The sequence below is a fragment of the Tripterygium wilfordii genome, chromosome 6 (genome assembly GCF_013401445.1).
Source record: "Tripterygium wilfordii isolate XIE 37 chromosome 6, ASM1340144v1, whole genome shotgun sequence".
Lineage (NCBI taxonomy): Eukaryota > Viridiplantae > Streptophyta > Magnoliopsida > Celastrales > Celastraceae > Tripterygium > Tripterygium wilfordii.
Window position 1 is genome coordinate 37,551 of NC_052237.1, and position 23,710 is coordinate 61,260.

At 37.6% G+C, this 23,710-nt stretch overlaps 2 protein-coding genes and 1 pseudogene across 3 annotated transcripts; 1 reads left to right on the forward strand and 2 right to left on the reverse strand.

Annotated features, from left to right (window-relative positions):
- Nucleotides 1–12,565, forward strand: LOC119999935 (sister chromatid cohesion 1 protein 4). Its single transcript, XM_038847757.1, has 14 exons — nt 1–949; nt 2,414–2,675; nt 2,992–3,089; nt 3,198–3,247; nt 3,477–3,526; nt 4,167–4,254; nt 4,504–5,824; nt 5,962–6,106; nt 6,599–6,735; nt 7,394–8,454; nt 8,985–9,018; nt 10,770–10,875; nt 11,516–11,645; nt 12,172–12,565. Exons 1-14 carry the CDS (start codon nt 826–828, stop codon nt 12,268–12,270), a joined length of 3,705 nt encoding a protein of 1,234 aa, XP_038703685.1. The 5' UTR covers nt 1–825; the 3' UTR covers nt 12,271–12,565.
- Nucleotides 12,566–12,679: 114 nt separating this feature from the next.
- LOC119999937 lies at nt 12,680–14,796 on the reverse strand (annotated as a pseudogene).
- A 141-nt stretch (nt 14,797–14,937) lies between these two features.
- LOC119999936 (splicing factor U2AF-associated protein 2) lies at nt 14,938–23,710 on the reverse strand. Of its 2 annotated transcripts, XM_038847758.1 has the most exons (15): nt 23,464–23,706; nt 22,943–23,053; nt 22,477–22,611; nt 22,234–22,356; nt 21,916–22,145; nt 21,013–21,198; nt 19,872–19,964; nt 19,756–19,794; nt 19,016–19,105; nt 18,816–18,918; nt 18,104–18,184; nt 17,319–17,395; nt 16,606–16,686; nt 16,037–16,128; nt 14,938–15,366 (listed from the first exon to the last, which is right to left on the reverse strand). In XM_038847758.1, the coding sequence occupies exons 1-15, from the start codon at nt 23,528–23,530 to the stop codon at nt 15,243–15,245; spliced, it is 1,632 nt and encodes a 543-aa protein (XP_038703686.1). In that variant the 5' UTR covers nt 23,531–23,706; the 3' UTR covers nt 14,938–15,242. The 2 variants fall into 2 exon arrangements, with proteins under 2 accessions (XP_038703686.1, XP_038703687.1); XM_038847759.1 differs by lacking the exons at nt 14,938–15,366; nt 16,037–16,128; nt 16,606–16,686 and adding an exon at nt 16,693–16,978 and having other exon boundaries at nt 23,464–23,710.

Below are 23,710 nucleotides of genomic sequence, written 5' to 3' on the forward strand. Positions count from 1 at the left end.
CTCACATTTTCTTCGATTCTCTCTCTAACACGAACGCGTCAAACTCGGCTCTCGGCGACTTAATTCCTACTACTCGGATTCGGAACTTACACGTCGGCGCACCGTCCGTCTCGCGTCTCTCCTTTGGAGCGGACGTTTTTTTAGGGCTTTCGCTGCTCTCTAATTATTTGTCTGCTACACTACTTTGACGGCAGTATTACGGTTAGACTCTCAAGGTCATGAATGTAAATTCTGTAAGTTCTGGTGAATTGAGCCCTTCTGTAAGTTTACCATGTTTTGGAGCTTCGAAGGATGTTCTGATTTCGGCGTTTAGAGCTACTTTGGGTGCTTCCATGAAGGCATGAAGTGAAGCAATTCAAAAGCGGGCTCAAGTGGAATTCTTTGGTCTGTTTGGGAAAATTTGGCAGATTAATTTCCGTATAACTTGGGTTCCTGTTGTGAATTTTGTGAAGTTGTAGAGTTTGAAGCTGTTATTCTTCTTTTTGAGATGGTTCAGTCGGTACTAGAGTTAAATTAAAATTAGGGATTTTGGAGGAGAAGTATAGAAAAATTTGTGTCGTCTCAAAATTAAGACTTGTTTTGCAGATTAAGTAAATTCCTTGAGTTTCAATTTTTTATTTTTATTTTTTAGGGTATTCGGTTAGTTCGGATGGAAGTTGAAGTTGTATTTAGGGTTTGCTATTTGTTGTGAATTTGGTGTTTCCTTCCCCTTTTACAAGCTTACATCTATATTGATACTGGGGTAGGACTGTAAATTAGGCTGATTTGGATGTGAACTTAGTCAGTTAGTTGTATGAGATCTAGGTCTGGTTGGTTTAGGGAGAGATGTTTTATTCTCAGTTTATATTGGCGAAGAAAGGGCCTTTGGGGACGATATGGATAGCTGCACATTTGGAGCGGAAGCTTCGCAAGAATCAGGTTGCTGATACCGATATTGGTGTCTCTGTAGGTTGGTACCTTCTATTTTTTATTCATTGTTGTAAATACTAAGAAATCATAATATTGCTATCTCAGAACATTGAATTTAGTCAGAAGACTCAGAAGATTTCTGGAATGAAATTTATGACTTTGTTGCATTAATTATGAAGGTTTTGCATCGCAATTGGTGACATATATGGGGTTCTTGCCTTCGAGTTTTGAATTTTTGTTTCTATATTTCTTGGTCCTCACGGCATGCACTTTCTCAGTAGATTCTTATTTTACTTGATCTTTCAGTAGATTCTTATTTTACTTGATCGTGATTGATTAGACCACAGGTGGTGACTGGTGACCCAACCATAATATCTAAAAATTAATTTACCCGTTACGGTGTAATTTAGTTTTTGAGACTCTAGCATACATGCTTAGGGTGATGTTTTAGAGGGAGTAGTGAATGCGGAGTTATAAAGCTCATCTAAAGCACAGCTTGTTTCAAATTCAAGGTGGGCTAGTTTGCAGTATGGACTATGGAGGAATCATTAAAGATTTAAATGCAATAAGCAAGGGGGTTAAAAATCTTCCCTGGTTCAGCATTTGTGCTTATTTATATATGTGTTATGTATGTTAATAATGTCCTTTTTTGCACATATTGGCATGATATGATTTGTTTCTTGGACAATAATATTAGGGAGGAAGATGAAGAAATAGATGTCTAGGGTTGAGCTACTATATAATCACGATCATATAGTTTTGTACCATGTCTTCTCTTGGGATTTCCCCAATTATTAAAATCTAAAGCTTTGTAGCTCCGCATGTTTGTTGGTTCGGGCTACATGTTTGTTGGAGCTTTAATAACAATTATGTATTCTTCAAGTTAGGAAGACAAAAGTTAGGTAATTGAGATATGATTGACATGTGAGACTCACTTTTGGGCCTGAACATAGAGTAACTGGGATGTGTCTGTGGCAGTATACTCTAATGGATATCTTTTAGAGTGGGCTTATAGCTTCTTTGAAGCTGGACGGTCATTATGGAATTTTGGGGTCATGGCACTGCGGTTGCATTAAGTTACTTCACAATTGTTTTTTCATCTTGTTTACTATCGTATGTTAGGGTGGATTTCATTGGTTGCAGTACTTGGGGGCAACCCATTGGTGCATAAGTAGTTAAGAACTTGGAGGCAACCCCTTGGTGCACAATGAATAAATTCTTGTGCATTCAAAAGAGTATCTATTAGCTGCAAAGTTATGTAATGCGTGACCTTTGTGGAACCCCCTTGGCACTCAACTTTATTCTTGCTTGTATTGTGGATATAAGCCATGTAACTCTTAAATAACTGTATCTGAGTTGCTACCTTTGGTGCTCTTAATGTGTGCATCTTTTTTCTTATTGGAAAGATATAACTTGCATTCAAAATCTCAAATCTGGTATTTATTGATCAATGTTTTGGATGATATTATTGTCTTTCTCAATTTCGCTTTTCTTTTGTTGACAGACTCGATTCTTTTTCCTGAAGTACCGATTGCACTTCGTTTATCGAGTCATCTGCTGCTTGGTGTGGTGAGGATATATTCTAGAAAAGTGAATTACCTTTTCGATGATTGCAGTGAGGCTTTGCTCAAGATCAAGCAAGCTTTTCGCTCGACTGCAGTGGACTTGCCGCCAGAGGAGTCAACTGCCCCTTATCATTCTATCACCTTGCCAGAGACTTTTGATCTTGATGATTTTGAGCTACCTGACGATGAATTATTTAAAGGGTTCGCTCCAAAACATTCTTTGATGGCTAGCATAGTTTAAATCATGCTTTTACTTTTAATGGACAAGTTCATGAGACTTACGGTTTTGAAGCCATAGCTGAAAAAGTCTCTTTTCATGTATTTATAGTGAGTGACTGAAATACTGTTGACAGTAATAATTGTTTCATGCACTGCCCCTTTTTTAATAATTGTCCGATATTTTAGTGATTAGTGACAGTAAAGTGAGCTCATGTTCCTCTTGATACTATTAGGTGAATTTCGCTGACCGTGAATCTGGTTGTTATACATGACCTGTTAACACTAACTTTTCTTGCAGTAACTATGTTGATCATCATGTCAGTACAAGGGAGCAGATTACTCTCCGAGACACCATGGATGGTGTTGTTTACTCCACGTCGCAATTTGGATTGGATGGTGAGTACTTGCTTATGCGTGTCACTAGGCATGACGATGCATTTAACTGTCTTATTTTTCTGCTACAAGTATTTGTTAATCTATTGTGTCTTGCTGTCCTTTTTTCAGAGCGGTTTGGTGATGGTGACACTTCTCAGATTGGTTTGGACCTCGATGAGGTAATTCTATTCTAATCAGGCTTGCAATTTAAATTTTACATTCTCCACATGGTTACATTGTTAATTTACTTGTTGGTACGTTGTTTCTGCGAGATACTTTATATTTCCTAAAGGCCTATCCCTGGTGATCAATTGTATTGCTACGTGTATCTTTTTGTGTGAACTAAGTAGTGTAGTCTCATATCATAAATGTTGCTATTTAAATCATTTTTACTCTTGGCACAAACAGGAGCTGATCTTAGGAAAGGTTGATTCCCCAGGACATGATGGAGTTTCAGAGTACGCACTTTGTATCTTTGTTGTTATTATTTGTTTCATCTCTGATTTGTACTGTTCATTCTTTCAAATCATTTTCATGAAATGCTGAAGGTTGGAGAGGACACTTCTTGTGAGTTTTTCATAGATAGCAGTTCGAAGTCATTGGGATAACTACGAGCTTGATTATTGTATTTGTAGTCAATTATGGTCCTTTAATTCATTGATGGAGGGGTTAGTTTTCTCTGAATTAAGTTTTGAGGCGTTAAGACATATATACATATGACATTTGAGTGACATGTATCCTATAATATTGTCTGTTGTTAGTGACAATTCAAATTGTTTTCCATGGGCATGTAAATATATTTGTACATTGATATACACACAAAAGAAGATGCCTGCGAACTGTTTTTGGTCTATTTGGTTTGATCTATTATTTGGTGAGAGCAACATAGATTTTGAATTCAGTCATCCTAGTGGAGCAGGGCACTCCAAAAGGCAGTTTATGTGTTGTCTGTGGTTGTTCTTCTATAGAGGTAGATGATTGATTTGATTGGTTTTGTCTCTAATTATCTCCTTGGTTGGGATTGTTTTGGGTGATCAATTGCATGACAATTTTTTTGAGGTTTTAGCTGATGAACCTTATTCATTTTTTTGATTGCAGAGTGGATCCTCAGGCTTCTATTGACCAAAGTATCTGTATGGAAACTGGAAATTCAGAAATAATACCCTCGAGTGGTAGTGGGAATCAGGTCAAAATGTTAGCCTGAAATGTGTATTCAAATCATTTTTCTTTTTTGATATATGATCTATTGGGGAATGATTTCTGTTCTAGCTTTAGCAAAGTGAATTGCCCACCTTTGTTTCTTCAGTTATATTTTCCTTTTGTTAGTCTCTTTCTTTTACTGGTTACTCCTTATCATTTTGTGACCTAATTCGTGTTCTAGTTATAGCAAACGAATCACCAGTTCATTTGAATATGGTATTCGGTTTTTCAACAGGTGAAAGACCAAGCTGCTAATTCTGAATATGTGGAATATGCTCAAGCTCCATCAACTCCTGGATTACTGGACGAGCCAAACTTGTCCAGTGTGCAGGAGGTTTTGGGATGTGATGATCAATTGGACTCGGAAGATCACAATTCAACAAAATTGGTTGGATTAGAGAGCACTGAAAATGCTTCCAGTGAGTCAGATCCGCCCCAGCAGGATACAAATGCAAAGATTTTGTCTTCGCGCAAGGATTTAAACCATGATACTGCTGTATTCATGCATACTGATGAGAATGGCTGCCTCGCTGGTGAGATGGAGGTAGATGGGTCTATTGTGGCAACGGACAATTCAAACCTGGTAGAAGAATTAAATGATGGCGTTGCAGGCCACAACAAGCCTAGTGTGTCACCTGTAGATGAAATGAATGGGAATTATGCAAAAGCCACTGGGGTTGCGTTATATGAAACTGTTGAATCCCCTCATGGCTCTCGTGCCATATTTGATTCAGAGGGCTCTGATCACAGAAATTGTCCTGATAACTCTGACCTTGTTTCGGTATGCCTGGTGGATAGTCAGGCATTATGTGATACTGAAGTTTGCAATGATGGGGAACTTGCTACTAACTTTAAAGAATGTCATTCACCTGGAAATGCTGCTGCATCAGACACTTCTGGCAGAACCAAGGAGAATACAGAAGCTCAATCTCATCAGGAACCTAAGGAGTTTGAAAATTTGGACAAGGCTATTGTTAATGAAGAAAAATCAACCCATATACATATGCTTATGGCATGCAATTCCCATGTTAGCGAACATGGCATGTCATCTCCTAGATGTGATGAGTCTATCCTTAGCAAGTTACAGTCAGAAGATGTTGGGCCTTGCTCACCAGGGGTGTCCCGGAGAGAGGATGATCTGCAAGCCGAGGGTAATCAGGTGCGGCAAACTTCCTCATGTGAAGGAATTCAGGCAGATGGAAGGGTATCAGATGAGCAACTTAACAATGGAGTTTCAATTGACAGTCGATTCGAGAATGTAAATAGCTCCATGACTTCTAACTTTCCCGAGCCCGAAAAGTTACTCTCTGTACCTGAGGGGCATCTTGATAAACAAAATGGATTGCTAGATGACTCTAGAGCTGATGCAGAAGCCGTAGAAGGGAGTGATAGGGGTGGAGATAGGACTGCACTCGTTTCTGGGAAAAAGCGTATTTTTACAGAGTGTTCACTTCCTGTAGAAAGTCTGAAATCAGTTGAGTCATTTGGGTTCACCAGATCAAAGAGAACTGCAGAAACCATTCCTGACGATGATGATTTATTGTCTTCGATATTAGGTATTACAGTGTATTTTACTTCTTGCCTTTACAAAGTTGTTTCATCCCATTGTGGATTATGAGTCATCTATCATTCATGGAAGTTTTGGATTTGTTTGCAAGTATGTGTATGATTGTATGCATTTACCTTTTTTCAGTTGGAAGAAAATCGTCTGTTCTGAAAATGAAACCTACTCCACTAGCCCCTGAAGTAGCATCCATGAAACGTGCCAGGTCTGCACCCCGGGCCAGTGTTTTGAAGCGAAAGGTGCTTATGGATGATGCAATGGTCTTGCATGGCGAGTATGTCTTTCTTTCGGCCTCATAACTTGGTTCTACCTAATATCAAACACAAAAATTTGAAACAAGTATTTCATCAACAAACCTTAATTGCAAAGTGTTCTCCTCCTTGCTCTCTCTCTTTTAGAATGGAAATAATCTGTGGTGATTCGGTGGTTATGTTGGTTCTTGCTTTTGTGTTCCTTTTTTCTACCCTTATTTTATGCATGTTGCTTTGATCTTTAGCTTACCTGTATGCTACTGATTTAACAAAGGAGTATCTCATTGCAAAAAGTATGTGCTGATGGTTTTTATACAAAATGAGAAATGTTCGACTGAGTTGTATTTGTACTTAGTAATTATTTGCATACTGTTATCAGTATGTTTTTTAGCAAATATTTGCAAATTATTTATGGAAACATGATTCTTTTCTTCGTATTGTGTCCTTGGGTCTCCTACCTAAACTTCAATTTCTTTATTAAGATACTGATGGATACGCCTTCTGTTCTTCTCAAGCATTATACGCCAGCAATTGACAAATACTGAAGACATTCGTCGCGTACGGAAAAAAGCTCCTTGCAATTATCCTGAAATTTCAATGATTCAGAGGCAATACTTGGAGGAAGGAATTTTCAAGGAACCAATACTAACTGGTGAGTTCACCCCCTAAACAGAAGAAACCAAAAAGAAAACTGGTTTTTTCTTTTTTTGTTGGGGGGAGGGTCATTGTGCTACATAGGAGTCTTGTTTGTCTGCACTTGTGTAATTTTTGATTGAAACAACGGATTTCACTTTTGTATGTCATTATGCATATCAGTATATGTTTTGGTTGGGGGACAAGTTTCAGTATGGTTTCCTTCTTGTATGCCACAACTATTACTCTTCATAAACACTGACCTAAGCTCCTCTGTGGAAGCTGATTTTGTTTGACGAGGTTAAAATCATTGTAGAGATGACAACAAAATTTTTCCCAACTGGTAATAGTACATCACTGCTTTCTGATACTGTCCTGGTAATAGTACATCACTTTCTGTAAACAGGACAGTATCAGATTCTGCTATGCTTTCTGTTCCTCTCTTCTCAAGTGCTTATACAAGTTAGTGGCTTATGAACTTGTTTTCATGGTAACAATTTTATCAGACACGTATGCCTTTGACAGTAAGCCTAATAGTTCCATACCAGCTTTCTAATAGTTCCATACCAGTTGAAAGCTGTCATTCAGTAGTTCTGTTTTGTTTTGATTTTGTTCTCGGTGGCATTACATTACTGGATATACCAGCAGAGAAGACATGATCTTGTTTGTTTTTTCAGGTATGCCTGCAGAACTAATATATCTGCACAGTGAACCATTTGATTTGAGTGGAATCCAAGTTTCTGAAAATGATGATAATAATGTTACTTCTAGAGGAGCAAAGAATCTGGACTTTTCAGTTCGACCTAGTATTATGAACGAAAGTGAAATTGAAAGGAGCGCTGAACCTTTACTTCTTGGAAATGAGGTTGACCGACAACAAGCTGAGATCACCCTTCAGAATGAGAGCCAGCAAAATAAAGACCATCACCTATGTGTTTGTGATACTCAAGGGCATACAAATGCTATTGCTATTCAAGATAAACATTTTTCTGAGATGGTTGAAATGGAAATTGACCTGGAGAGGGTTGATGTCCCTGATGGAACAAATAATTCTCTCCAATGCTTGGAGACATCCCAAAGTGATTCTGTTGGTGGTGCTAATTATAAATTGTCTACTGTCCTGGTCTCTCACTCAGTTCTCACAGGCAAATTTAATGGCGCAGTTGTTCCTCCAAATGCAGATGCGTTGTGCATGTCATCTAACAATATTATTGCTCAACCTGTTTTGGATTTTGCTTCTTTAGGAGATATGAGTGATGGAAAAGGGGTAGATGGTACTGAAATTGATCATAATGTTGACAGTGTGATTGAATTTGGAAATGAGTCGAGGGCAGGGGATGAGTTAGAGGATAGCAAAATTGTTACTTCAATTGAAACCAAAGCAGATGCTCAGACAGATGATTCTGCAATCACCGGCAATGAAAATAAGCATCCAGAAACTGGTGGATTCGATAACATCACTTCTCTAACTGGTGACAAACCTGTGGACGAAGTTGAAAATAATAAGGTAGGTATTGATAACCAGGATGGTCTGCTGGATGTGTATTTGGGGAACTCTCTTGGGGTGCTAAGTGAAGGGCACAATATTGAGTGTACTCACTCAGTGGAATTCCATGTTGATGTCAAAGATGCTTGCATGGATGATGGAGCATATGTATCCTGTCGAGATACTGATCCACAGAGCTTGACAGATGCAGAGATAGCTGCTGTTCATCGTCTCCACATGCAAGATTGTCTAGTAAGTTACTTCTGATTTTCTCTTAGCTAAACTATCTTGTGTAATATGTGGATATGGTTAGCAGTGCTTGTGGCGATGGATAAATTCGAATGAACAGTACCACATGCAAAGTATCCAATCTAAATTATGTGAGCTCCCAAGTAACCCATGAATCTACATTGCGTAGATGTTTTGAGTTTGCTCCTTCTTGACATCTTGGTTTTCTGCATAGGTTTGTCTTTATTACCTTCTGTCTTATATGAACTCTGCCATGATGTTGTGCCCTTTCTTGTCTAGAGGCTTTCAAACATACAGAAAATGTCATCAAATCTGGTGTGCACTACTCAAATGCATTCCCATGTTATTTATGCTATGTTCATCGATAGGATTGCTAAGTTTGGGCCTGAGTAGCCAACACTTGAATTGATGTCATTATTTAATATTTTAAAGGTTTGTTTACTGATATTGTTTTCTATATCTGTATGCTGTTAACATGTGCCTTTAAGGCTTGAGGAATGTCCTAAATTCGTTGTGTTTACTGTATGGTGCAGGATGTTGAAAATGTGGCACCTGGAAATGATACAGGTTTGTTTCTATTTATTTTTGATCCATGACTTCTTTTATGTTTTTCACATTGTACCATTCGTCCTAAAAGCTATAGCTTATAGGAAGGTGGTGAATCTTTTTATATTTACTCACCATTAATACTCTAATTCTCTAACACTCCCTCAATTTTGGGCCGGACTTTATCTCTTTTGGGAGGCCAAACAAGAGGGATATTTTAAGTATTTTTAAAGTACTGGACATGAGTTTCAAAACCCAGGGTATTGGCATTTGTGTACAGTCCTGATACCATGTTAAACACCATTCCTCCTAAAGGCTCAAACTTATTGGGGGGTTGAATCTTTTTATATTTAATCACGCTTAATACCTTGATCAATCAATATATTCTCCTTCATTTTCGAAATGACTTTTTCCAATTGTTGGCCGAATGATTTATCTATTTATATTATAGGTATGGGACACTTTTTTCTAGGCTTTATACGAAGTTGTAATCCTGAATCCTAGTGTTCCTCAAATCCTTAGAATCACTTGTGGTCAAGGGCGGACGCAGGATTTTTTTGTAAGGGGCCTCTGAATTTTTTTTGGTTATTAGTTGTGCCTTCAAATATTTGAACAATACCAAAAAATAAAAAACCTTATAGAATAATGATAATTAATACTCCAAAGTTGATTTACAAAGGTGACGATTTTTTATATTTTGGAATCATTTAATTAGTAAGAAAAGTATCGAGTTGATTTGTAAGTGCCAAAACCTCTACTTCAGTCCTTTGGATAAAACTGGGCAATGCGGATTAACTTCTGCTTTTCAAAAGCGGCAAATGAATCAAATGGGTTTAGGCACGAAACACGTATAAGCAACTCACTGTTGACTTCACTAATCCGAACATTTAGCTCCCACAGTTGTATATCTATAATCAAATTGAATGTGCCAATTCGGTAATGGTGAAGATTTGTATCTTCATGAACTCTCCGCGTAGATCTTCTTCGAGGTAGGTACACATCATCCATTATTAGGATCTTCAATATTTGTTTTTTTCCCACAAAAAGATGTTACTTCATCCAACAAAGAGGCCTATCCTTCATCCCTCATTAGTTGAATCCGCTCTTTGGATAGTCTGACCAATGTCATGACATTTACAACATCTTGGCCTTTCCCCTGTAATGCCTGTGACAATTTTTATGATTCCCAACACAATTCTCATTTGATGCAAGTTAAACACAAACTCAAAAAATTGCATAATTTCTAATTGGTTAAATGCTTGGCCTTTTTATTTGATGTTGTACCATCCTCTACCACTGCACCAATTGCATCCACCACAGATGAAAACAAACTTATCAAGCTCAACACTATAATGTGAACCCGAATTATAGTACTTTTTTGATGGAGACCTCTCCCACTAGAAATCTCACAACTACTTGGAGCTTTAACAATTCTTGTCATTCGACTTTCTCCCAGCATTACATATAATTTACAAAGTTGCCTTTATATATATATATATATAATTTTCAAAAACTAAGTGGTGGGCAATTGCCCACCCTTGGCCCTTACTGTGTCCGCCCTTGCTCATGTTGTTTGTATGATACGGAGGAGCTTCATCTATTAATTACTTGATTTATGGAACTTGAAATGTCGAGCTAGTTTCTGATGAGTTATGCCCCTCGTGTGATAATACTGGAAATCCATTTCTGAGTAGGGACATCCCTGTTTTATGGTGTAGTTTCAACTCGGAAGAAAGTGTTATTTGTTATTAACATGTTTTTGTTTTCCCCAGAATTTTTGAATGTAGACGATGATGATGCAGCTGAAGAAGATGATGGCATGCCATGTGCTGAAGAGAGTCACCTTCTTGAGAACAGTGGATGGTCGTCGCGCACTAGGTACATGTTGTTTTATTAATGGGAGGATATAGAGTGGCTTTGTTTGGTTTGTTGATAAGTCTCTCCTCTATTGACTAGTAACAGAGGTCATGAAGGGACAAACAGCATCTGATTTTTCCAAACATACTTATGTTTGGGTGAAATTAGCAAGGATGTTTCTCTTTGCAACTCCTTGGTGCCTCAATAACATTTTAGCCATTGAGAAAAGAAAATAACGAAGGCGCAATCTGGTGTCTGATATAATTGTTAAGGTTATGGGTGCAAAATTGGAGCATAGGTGTTTTAATCCTTTGATAAGGTCATGCTAATGATACCCTTGTAGGATCATTTCTGGAACTTCCTCAACCCTGCTTGGGATATATTAATTAGGCAGCTAAAACCCACAAGGGCCAGACTTCAGTCAGTCACTTTTGTTTTTTATGTGGTGGAAACTCAGTCTGAAGTTGAATACAAAACTAAATCACTCATATTAATTTTGAGATAATGTCTGGTGTATCTGTACTGCAATATTACTAGGGTCGGACAGTTGAGCTTTACTGTTAACATTTCTGGTTACATAAATATGTTTTATTGTTGCTGTTGTTAATGAAGAAGGTTTCTCAATCCTCAAAAGTGTTTTTTAAACTTTGGCTTCTTATAGGGCTGTTGCCAAGTACCTTCAAGTTTTTTTTGATAAGGAAGCTGTACATGGAAGAAAGGTTGTTTCGATGGAAAACCTTTTGGCTGGCAAAACTCGTAAAGAAGCATCTAGGATGTTTTTTGAAACATTGGTAAGTTTTCCAAGCATACTTATGTTGAACTTCAAGTTTTCCTTTGTTGGTAGATCCTTGTAAAGAACCTGCACTTTTTGCTCATACTTTCTGAAAATATTGACAAGTTGCTTAATTGCTACCACGAAAAAATCTATGCAACGTGGGGGTAAAGTCACATACATCTGACATTCCCCGGCCCCTGTTACCACCGTGGGAGTGTTGTCCACGGCTTATGGTTTGGTTTTTTATATGAAAATTTTGTACATGTTGTAGATTAGATCTAGCTGAAATAGATGTTTCTGTGGGATGCGGGAGTGATACCAGATTGCCTACTGCAGGCCAGATGTTAGAGTAAAAGTTTGCCTTGCATAGCATAATGGCTTTGGTAAAACCGTAAAAGTGGGTTTTGATTGGGCTCATTTTTTTTGATTGGTCTCATTGAAGGAAAATATATCCAGTTACTTCTCAGGATTGTGCTATAGTTGTCAATGGAAATGTTCCTGCATGTTTACTGCTTGACGGCATATATTGCACTATTTTGCAGGTTCTTAAGACCAAAGATTACGTCCACGTAGAACAAGAAAAGCCCTTTGACAACATTAATATAAAGCCTCGTGCAACGCTCATGAAATCAACTTTCTAATCCCGCGCGTAGGAAAGGCAGAAACTGTTAAAAATGTGTAGCTGTAGTTCATTTGATACTCGGATGGGTTTCCTTCATTCTAGTTTAATAAGTTATGTTCTTTTCTTTTCAATTATTATTATTATTATTGCTTAGTTCTTGTAAGTGGTAATTTAATGCTTGTTTGGGGGGGAGGGGGACAACTTGCTTGAGTGGCACTTGTCCACATGTATCAGTAACATAATGGAGATGATATTTATGTGTACATATTTGTAAAATATCGTCGCCGTAGGCAATTGAAGATGCTAATTCTGTGTGTTGGTGTTTGCCATGTAATATACTTTGTTTCAGCAGAAAATTTGTCCGAAGAAAAAAAAAACAACCTAAGAAAAGGAATCGAAGAACGTCAGAAAACATTGCACGTGTTGGGTGACCAGTTGGAGCTTACTATTCTTCGATATGAATAAATACGAAATTTGCATACAACCAAAATAAACCTCGAGGCTCGAAGCCTCGAACCGTATCCATAAGAAGAATAAATAAATATTGAATATTAGCAACTTAGATCGCTTCCCACTGAGCCCTTGATACTTCCTTCTTCATTCGCCAGTCTCCCTTTCCAGTTCCTTCACTGCTCTTATAAGCCCCCCCTTTGTGATTCCATTGAGATACAAGCCATTCTCTTTCATCTCTTCTAAGAGCTTCTCTGCTGCTCTCCAATCTAAGTAAGGCCTTTAAGCAAAGAAACTGGATCAACTTATTGTACTCGTCAACTTTTGTTTGGACACCAAAATCTTTCATCTCGCTGATTAACTTCAATGCACTGTCAAACTTTTCAATTTTGCAATACCCATGAATTAGAGTATGGTAAGTTGCAGGGCTGAGTTTAGTATGCTTCGTTTTCGCTTCTGACAAGACCTTAATAGCCTCCTCCATCTGACCACCATTAGCATAACCACTAATAACTACCGTGTATGTGTACACGTCTGGTTTCAAATTCCTACTCTCCATCAGTTTTATCATCTCCATTGCTTCTTTCATATCTCCAGACTTGGAGTAGCCCGTAATAATCCAATTGAACACCTCATTGCCAGGAGGTGAGCCCTCAGCAATCATTCTACAAAGCAAAAATTTTGCTCCATCAACATCTTTGATCCTATATAAACCATGAATAACAGATGAAAATGGCTAGATTGCATGTTTTCTCACTTCCCCAGAAAAATAATCCAACATCTCCAAAGCCAATTTTACAGTTTCATCTTTCTGACAAAGAGAACTGATCAAAAAATTGATTGAAAACGGGTGGGTATTTGTTTTTCTCCTTTTCCAACATGTAAACCAAATGTGCATTTTTGGCTTTATCCCCTTTACAAAACAAGATATGATCTTACCTACTTTCTCACTGTCAGGCAAAGCTCCAGCATCAAGCATTTTCTCACAAACAGACGAAGCCCAAACAAAAAATGAGCGTCTACAAAGTGCATCAATTGTAAAATAGTACGTTTCCTCGTCAGGTACAAACCCAAAATCTTCAAACTTCTTGAACACCTCTAGAGCAGCTTTTCCTTTACCAAACCTTGAGAACAAAGCGATCAACTTATTGAGAATCTCCACATTCAATGCACCACTCCCCTTCTCCCCAATCTCCTTCACCAAATCCCATAACGCATACGAGTTTTTCTTCCTAAGATCACTACAAATTGCCTGCACAGGGAAATCAACAACGCAACTCGTAACCTTAAACTCTGGCTTCTTCATGGCCAACTTGAAAAACCTTATGACATTCTCACCCAAGAGACGTGGGGTTTCAAGCACTTTCACCACAAGCTCTTCATGTAGATACAAATCCATGCTATTAAGACTTGACTCCAAAGACCCATCAACACTACTCTGCAGAAGAGACGACACATTCTCCAACTTCTCCATATTGATCTCAGAAGCCTCAGCCACCTCCTCCTTCTCCTCAACCTGCATATCACCATCGCCATCCAAACCCACTGGAGTGTGACATGATATTCCATGAAGCAAATCCCTACCAATTTCACCAGAAACAATAGAGCTACGGTCCTCTATTTCCTGAATCAAGTTCCGATAAGCAAAATTTTCCAACTTGGTATCATTCTTTTCATCGTAGTCTTCTGAAGAATGATCAAATATGCCAGAATCCTCGTTTGCAGAGGGGAAAGGGCCAACTTGGGTCCCACCATTTTGTGGAAAACCCAGTGAGGAACTCTCACTTTCGGTCGAGATGGAGCTATCATCAGTTGGATTGGCTGAAGCATCAGAAAGAAATCTACGGTGTCGATAGAGATGCGAGGGTTTCGATGGAATCCAAGTGTCCAAAGGTGAGATTGAGGAAGGGCTACGGTTTTAGAAGATGGTACCTTGTAGTTATTGGTCGTACCCACTCTCCGTCCGGCATGGCCGGATCGTGTTGCTATGGATCTCCACATCCTCCTCTCTTCTTCTTTTCGCTCTGAATGTTTGAGATCCCCCAACTAGATCCCACCAAAAGCCCTTAATTTGCGGAGGCAGACTTTTTTGTTTCTATATAGATTTTTTGCTGCTAGTCATTTTAATTATAATTATAACTTAAGAATGCTAATGGTGATTGGAATTTTTAAAATAAACCCAAACTGCCATAACAAAATGATATATATAAATTTTAGAACTGTTGGTTCTGCACAAATAGATGGAAACTCTCTTTAAATTTAGCGTCTTTTATACTCAAGCTCACATTATCACCACATCTGAGATTGTCAAAACTCACATCAGAGTTTTTTGTTTCTCAAACAGCAGGAAAATTGGAAAGTAAATGTATCCACAGCTGATATGCCCTAAGGAGTATCGTATCATTTCCTGGATACTTGGATTCTAAGCTATGCAAGAATCAACAACAGACTGTTCCCATTATTCTCTACAACATATAACCATCTATACTATCAATAATATGTAATCATCTTCAGGGGCAATGGCGCAAATTTGGCATCAACTCAGTCTGCCTCAATTTCAGCACCAAACCGCTCCAGTTGTTCAGCTTCCTCGTCCAGATCTCGGACCAGAGCATGATTAATCAGCCCATCATCCTCACTGGCATGTATTTGTCTACGGGCAAACCTACATACAAAAAACAAGGATACCAGCTAAGACAAAAAGAATATCCACAAAAATTCTGTAACAATATCAATTCATGGGTAAATGTCATACAAAGGGGGGAAAAAAAAAAAAAGAGCTGAATATTCAGTGGGCACACATGAATTGGGAATGAGATTTTTCCGGCATATCAATCAGCGCAACAGGCAAAATGTCCCATCTCAGATTATGAAAGTTTTTTGGGTTCAGTGCATTAAAGAAAAATGTGAAAAACAAAACACAATCCAAAACAAAAAAAAAATTCTTAACTTAAAAAAGGGAACTAACTTCCGTTCATATAAAGATATTGAAACGAGTAAAATTTTAGTCCAAGGCTGTCAAAGCTCCATTCTGTGTGCAATAGTCAAAGAAGACACAAAAACATACAGCATAATTCTTCTGTATTGTTTAAAACACAAGAGAGTCTAGCTCAATGGTAAATATAAAAAATTTAAAACTCTAATTTTGATTCTTAAGGCTCACAGGAAGAGAATTACACTGAAGAATGTCACCAAGTACAATTGAGTGGTAGAAAATGTTCTCAATTATCTTACTTTAATTAGTGTCATGATATACTTTTTTGAATGGAAGGGCCATGATATAACTGCCATCCCTCAAAAGAACAAAATAGATTACTTCCAGTCAGAATGATTACCATCTTCCATTCATCAACTCTATGCACTTCTGAGCATCCTTCCTATCCTTAAATTTCACCAAAACCACACCTTGTGGATTATTCTCACAAACCTGCAGGCCAGGAAAAATTCAAACCCAGAAAAGAGGAAACACACTGTCAAGTCACTACAACCAAACCCATCAACCACACTAAATAGCACATAGAAATAACTTGGCGGAGAAGGTGAGACATTGATAGGCATAAAGTCTCATACAACTTGATTATAAAAAAAAGAAGCTGCTTACAACTTTTAAATGGAATAACATCTAAAGAAGATGAAAGCTCATGAAAAAATTGAAAGTCAACAGAGTATATTCAAGGTAAAGGAAAGCTTCAACATGCATATAGCTTTCATTGAACCACAAGTATTCAGAAAATCACTATAACAAATCAAATGTGCCAAAGCAGTAACTAAATCAGAACTATGCTAAAGCCAAATTCTCCATTTTGTCATCACTTTTAACATGTATGTCATCCAGAGGAGTATGTAGAGAAGAAATGGCAAACTAAAGAGTGAGGTCTGTGATGCAAATAAATTGTTAAATCACCTTGACTGAGTCCACTGGACCAAGCTTCGCACATTCCTCTTTAACATCTGCCTCTAGTTCTGAACATAAATTTTCATCAGCCTGTAATCAGCGGGAAAAAGTCAAAAGTTCCATGCATCAACCCTAGATTGCTTCTCTTCATGTAAAAATAATACCATGTCAATATTTAAAACAAAATCATCTAGAAAACACCAAACACTGATGCCGCATCGTCACCCTGGAGCAGAATTCTACCGTACAAAGTATTTATTACATCAAAAGGACATTAGGCCCTTTCTCTCAAATGCTCTCTACTCCTTTCTCTAGCTCACCCTCAATCTCCAATGCACACCAAACATGACCAAAGGAATAGCTGCTACTAAATTTCATCCTACTGCATGAAAGGCAGCAGCAGAAGAATGGTATTAAATATCTTTGGTAAATTAAGAGAGAGAGAAGAAGCAAAAAAAGTTTTCCATCAAATAGTTACCATGGTCTATGAAACATTAACAAATATCTCCAGAAAATCTACCCCACAATTAGTCAAAATCCTATAATGAGCTTGTGCATTTCTCAAAAGGAACCACAGAGGCACAGAGAATAAAAATACATATATAACTTCAGTGTATCAGATACTCAGTGAATAGAGAGTACAATTCCCTTTGCTTTTCCTTCAAATTGTGACATACAAGAAATTTTCCAAGTCTGTGCGAAACAATTATTGAATGTCTTACCCTCATTTCAGCAGGAGTGAACATAAAACGGAGCACAACAGTAGCTGGAATCATAAGCTTAGAATCATCACGGCCACCTGACATGAGCAAATAAGAACTCAGGAATGCTAGACCAAAAAAGACAACTTGATGTTTTTGCCACAGATGGCTGAAGTATAATATAGGAGCAAATAGTCCTAAACTGCTAAAAAAGTTGGCATGACTCATGATGGTAAGGTATATCATCATCAGCCCTTCATCCTTACCAAATACAAATATTATTCTAGCCAAGTTTATTTGAGTAATACTCTAGAAATAACCATCACCAACATAATCAAAATTATAACACTAAAAAGATGAGAAGCATAATTTTTTTTTAAAAATAGAGATACTACAAAAACAAAAAAATAAAGAAGAGACAGAAAAGATAGTACACAGTTGACTTAAAAACAGTTAAGTGGCCCAATCCATGGCCTGGTTTTTATAGAATGCCATAACGAGCATAAGTATAAAATGCAAAGATGCCTCTTTCTCCACTCAGATAAATTCTATTAAGCTTAGAAATTAAATTTCAAAAATAACCCTTTAAGCAGACCAGAGCAAAACACAAACGATTAACAGAGGCCTCTCTCTCTCACACACACACATAGTTCATCAGATGTCTTGGCCATGAATTTCAAAACTGACGAATCATTAAATCAAAGTTTAATAGGCAAGTACAAATCTAAGAACAACTAGACATGCAAATCTAAATTCCATTATGACAATAACACTACTATAATTACAAAACGATGCAAATAACTTACCCCAGCCAAGCATCTTCTCTTCAACCTTTTTCAGCTTCTTTTTTTTCTTGCTGTCAACTTGCTTGGCTCTAAATGTATCTCCTGCGCCAAGCATAATAAAAGGTTAGCAATAATAAAAAGGATAAACCACAGCTTTTTCTCTCCAAGCTACCACAAAATCTCAGGGCCTTAATCTTCAAAATCTTTTAATTCCATTCTAGTAGAGTTGCAACCTAGAGGTCAGAGGTTCAATTCCTGGAAACAGTCACTGCGTGAGCCTTATGCACGGGAGTTGTTTACCAATCCTCGCTATAACAAAAACCTTTACAGAAATCAGACGTATAATCCAAGGAAACCTATCCATCGCATATTAAAAGTGTTTATCCCATGTCACTTATGAGATTGAATGAATGGCGATGCTATGCAAGAAACTTATGGAAAAACTCGTTCATCCCATATCAAAAAAAATTTACAAATTCACCCACATAATTCAAGAAACTTGTAGAAACCCTTGCACATTCACCCACATAATTCAAGAAACTTATAGAAATCCTTTTACATCCTATTCTTACTTTAAAAAGAAAACTCGTCTATGTGATGGCTTGCCTTGTGATATTGAACGTTCCATCCCATATCAAAAGCCGAAGAACATGTAAACAAATCACCAGTCCATAATCCAGATAATCCACGAAAGTTTACAAATGCACAAGTACAATGAATTTTTACACCTCACCTTTTTGCTCAAACTTTGCTTGGGTGACTGACATAGCAATCTTGCCATCAGGACGAAAAGGTGTTCCATCCAAAAATTGAATAGCCAAAGCAACTGAGGGTTCCTAGTTTGCGCATGTAAAATAGACAGCACCAGGTCCAAAAATGTGGAATGTTACATGCAGAAAGGTGCAGCAACAACTAACAAGGAGGTAAATTTACCTTCAGATATGTGATTAGTGCATCTCCCTTCTTTCTTCCTGTCTCTCTGTCAAAATATATCTTCACACGAGGCCTTTTCGTTTCAGGGTCCTATAAAATATTATAGCATTTACACAAATGCACAATACAGGATGATAACAATCATTATATATATATATAGAGAGAGAGAGAGAGGGAGAGAGAGAGACTACTGAATGATGCATGACCATGTTATGGAGCCATAGGGGGCCATTCTGCCCCTCCCTTACAAAAATTAAACAACCACATGCTCTATGACCATTTTGTGGAGTTCAAAGATAGCTATTCAGTATCAAAAAGAAAGGTTAATACTTCACACTAGCGGATGGTCGCCGAAGGGTAGGGAGGTCAGGACCTCGAAGGATCAACATGTCCACTAATCCATTCTTGCTGTTTGATAAACCCCACCTCCCCACCTTCTACCCAACTGAAAATGGGAAACCAGCAATGGGCAAAAAACCAAAAATATCACATGTGCTAATGGAAGAATTGACAAGAAGAAAAACACACGTTATAGAGCTATAAATACAGAAGCAGGACACAAACCCATGGATCTATATCAATCGAGGTGAGCAGGAATACTGGTCACTAAATATGCATTAAAGAAATGGTAGTTAGACTGACTTAATGAATGAGGGGAAAACACATCTATCAGTCTATGCCAAACAAGGAATCATTAAGATTCATTCTCTAAACGACCGAACAAAAACTGGAACCTTTACCTCCTTGATTATCCCACACTTCGAAAAAACCTCCACCAGCTGCAATACAATTCCCAGATTAGTGTCTTTTGTTCCAAGTAAACACAGAAAAGGATTACATAATGACTATGACTTACTTCCTCAGTAGTAACATCGTCGGGCAACCCAGTTACATAAACGTGTGTGTTGACTTTCAATTCAAACCAACTATCAGGAGGTTTATTAGCTTCCTGCAAACATTATCATCCAACCATTAATTAATAACAAAAGAAAAGGCATGATGTGGAGATAGCCAACAGCCACAAGACATAAATCATCCATAGCAATAGAAAAAGGCCATATTAATCCAAGCTAACTAACAGAATACCCATAAATCATTTACATAAATAACAACAATGTTTCTTAGCTTCAATCATTTTCATATCAAGGATACCAAATAGAACAGATGCAGAGACTCAAGCAATATAAAACGTCCATTACATATATCCTGTAATGTCATCGTTGAAAAAACCAGAACTTCAGTCAAACACGAACTCTATGAACAAGGCAAATTCAAAAAAAAAATCATCATAAACAAAGCTTTACCCCAAAAAATTGTGGTTGGTTCATATGTGAAATTAAAAGGAATCCATTAGGGTTGCCACATGAATTAATACGAGAATTTTATTAGAAGAGGATTTTCTTTCATGATTCGTCCCTCTTTAGAGCTAAAATCTCCACTCATCTCACAAGGCCCATGTCTTCTTTTGTAACTTTCATCCATGTATTTTAGGTCTCCCTATTCTTGTTTTACTATCTCCAACTTGAATTTCCCCATCATCACACCACCACACCACTATTGCTACGTTGTACATGCCCAAACCATCTTAAAAATTTTTCTCACATCTTATGAACAAAGCATAGCAAAGCCAATAATGGAACACAAGTTCATATAAAGACATTTGGTTAAGCGGTGACAACTGACAACAACGACACTTTGAAACATGATACTAACACTGAACAAAAGTAACCACAGCAAACCATGAGTATTCAAAGTATAACCAGAATAAAAACCACAGCAGGAGGCACATTTAGTTTGCAAGCACTACAAAACATTGTGCTCACCCAGCAAAAAAATAAGACTTTGGCCACAAAACAATCAAAAAGTTACAAATTAAATAACAGATAATAATAACTGAAAACAAAGTATTGAGAATGAGAATAAAAAGTTAGAAATTAGTATTTTTGTCCAATAACATAAAGTAGTGGATGCAAGCAACATGGAACCAAAGCGCAAACCTTCATGTCAGATTGTTTCTCTGACAATTTTCTCTTGCCATTCTGCTTTTCTTCCACCAGTTCTTTGTCCCCATTTACTTGTTCCTTTTCAGAGGCATCAGCAGTATTTGAAGTTGCAAAGACTTCCTCATCTTGCAAAAAAGTCATGTCTTCTAGTCTGTACTCACTTCGACTTGATGCATTTTCCTACCATATACTGAATGTGTTAGCCACACTAAATCAACTTTAGGTGGAAAAAAATAAGATATACATGAAAAAAGTAGTACAGTATCAGCACAAAGGCAGCACACAATGGAATTTGATGAATAAAAATCGGCAGTCAAGAACACAAGCATAGGAGGAGTAAGAGAAGTGAGACAAAAAGATGAATATATCATCTAGTCCACATCTTTCCTCTTCATATATTCACTTTGGCTTTACTAAACAGACTAATTAAATTACAAACAGAGAAATGCAAAATCAATCATCTGACTAAAGAGCCCATTCAACAACACCATGGAGATGGTCTGTCCTTAAAGTGGTCCATCTTCTTGTTCAAACCCTGTCCTGTTGAACGATAAGAAAATATGTTATTCAAATCCCTTTTCTACAGTAGCTCAACTAAATATATACAAATCCACTAAAGTATATGTTTATAAAACCACAGAAAATAGATGGACCATGTAGAAAGTGAAATCATAAAAGTTAACAAGAAAAAAGCCTCGTATCCATGCATGCAACTGGGAAAACTACTTCAGAAACCGAGAGGGTGGGGAAAACCTACAAAGGCACATATATTGAGAATCCATGACAAATTAACCATATCTCCACAGTGAAATAGATAATTCTCTTGTGAAAATACTATTAAATTTCAAAGAAAATGAAAACGGATAAGATCAACAATGGAAATATGCAAATAACAACCTGAGGAACCCATGCTCTTAGACCTTTATCCCACTTATAAGTAGTCCCATCATCATCAGTAAATTGCTCCTCACCCTCTGGTGGTGTCGTAGGCCTATCATATTCATCTACACCCAAGCCGCCACCAACATTGCCAGAAACAGATCCATTTTTCAACATTTCTTTCTCTGCCTCAGCCTCTCTAACCTCTCTTTGCCATTTCTCAAATTCATCATCATTATTGGAGAATGCTGAAGACAGATTACTTATTAAAATCCACATCATAAAAAAATCCTGTATTTAGAATGTCTTTTAAAACAAAAGACAGGATATTTTCACCTATGATAGACGAGACAGTTTCCTCTTCATTGCCTGGGAGAGATCCATTTCTCAAGACCCCCGGCTCTGCCTCCACCACCACTCCACCAAAATTGGACAAATTCTCCAGCTGGCCAGCTCTGCCTGCTCCGCCAGAAGGAACGGCATAAGTTAATTGGCAGGAAAAATGAGTATTCATTACGAGAACAGTAAATATATGGATATGTAGCAAAATATACTTGTAAAACGGCAAGAAAATACTACCTGCAGTGGAATAATCAGCAGCATTTTGAGAAACCCCTGAAACCAACTCAGGAACTGAGGACAATGGCTGCCATTCACTTCTTCCTTCGGCCCATACAAGTGTGCTTTCAGTGAGGTACCCATTTATAAAATGTTCTGTCCACGAAAAGTAAATAAGCAAAGTAGATGGTTCAATAGCACATTATACCAATTGAACATTTTACAGATGGAAAAATTGTCCTGATACAGTGGCTACTGATTACTGGTAGAACTGGAATTCAAGAAAGGAGAAAAGACTAGTTCAGGAACAATAAAATTAACAGCAAAGATAAACAAGCTTCACAATTGCAAAAGAAAATGGAGACCCTTTCTTGCCATTGCTCGCCTAAAAAATAAAATTGAGACAATTTCACTTGCACTAACTTCTAGACAATTAGTCCAAACCTAATTATCAAGGAAAAAAAAAACTTTCCGAGGCAAAACTCACCAAGCAACTCAGAAAATGCATAAGGGCCAACTTGTTGCTGATGCTCGCCCAGGATATACCAGCTTACTTCAGAAGGTGCACCATAGTCCCCCTCAAGGCTGCTTCCAATGACTACACAGTGGAAGAGAACACCGCATTTCTTTACATCAGAATTCATTCAGAACAAGTGCTAATCATATAGATATTCATCTGAGGGTCCAAAGGAAGAACAAAAATCCATTGAATTTACTATTGAGATGTAAATACTAAGCCTTTGCAACAAGCCACAGCTACATCCATTTCGTATGGCTACTACAAGGGAAGTTCAAACTATAGAAAGAACCACCAAATACGAAATAAATAGGATAACAAAGAAAACTAGGTAACTAAGCAATCACAAAGAACATAACTTGACATGAAAACCAGAATAAAATAATTCAACGGTAAAACCTTAACCTGTCACTGAAACTTAAATCAGGAAGAAAAAAAAAATTGAAATAAATGTTAAAAGCCCTGATACTAGGGTTTCTCGTTATAAATACCATATTCTTCCTCTTCAACTTCTTCATCTTGTTGTTGTGGAATCTGGGAGCTCCGATGGCACGACATAGTCTCGATAATATTCTCGATATCTATAACAGAAAAGACGGAAGTCCAACCGAAGGTGGGGAATTAAATATTTTCCGAGAGGAGACGAAAACGGCGACGATAGAATAAACCGGCGTCGGCGGCGTGAGCCCAAAAAAAAAAAAAACACCTGGAGAGTTATACTCTGTTTGGCTAAACCGT

Excerpts from the sequence above, each read along its gene's own strand:
- LOC119999935 (XM_038847757.1), top strand. The coding sequence starts at position 826 with ATGTTTTATTCTCAGTTTATATTGGCGAAGAAAGGGCCTTTGGGGACG. Across the intron at positions 3,090-3,197 it reads GTCGCAATTTGGATTGGATG|AGCGGTTTGGTGATGGTGAC; the intron begins GTGAGTACTTGC and ends TCCTTTTTTCAG. Across the intron at positions 6,736-7,393 it reads CAAGGAACCAATACTAACTG|GTATGCCTGCAGAACTAATA; the intron begins GTGAGTTCACCC and ends TTGTTTTTTCAG.
- LOC119999936 (XM_038847758.1), bottom strand. The coding sequence starts at position 23,530 with ATGTCGTGCCATCGGAGCTCCCAGATTCCACAACAACAAGATGAAGAA. Across the intron at positions 22,612-22,942 it reads TGCATTTTCTGAGTTGCTTG|AACATTTTATAAATGGGTAC; the intron begins GTGAGTTTTGCC and ends TTTCGTGGACAG. Across the intron at positions 22,146-22,233 it reads AACTGTCTCGTCTATCATAG|CATTCTCCAATAATGATGAT; the intron begins GTGAAAATATCC and ends ATCTGTCTTCAG.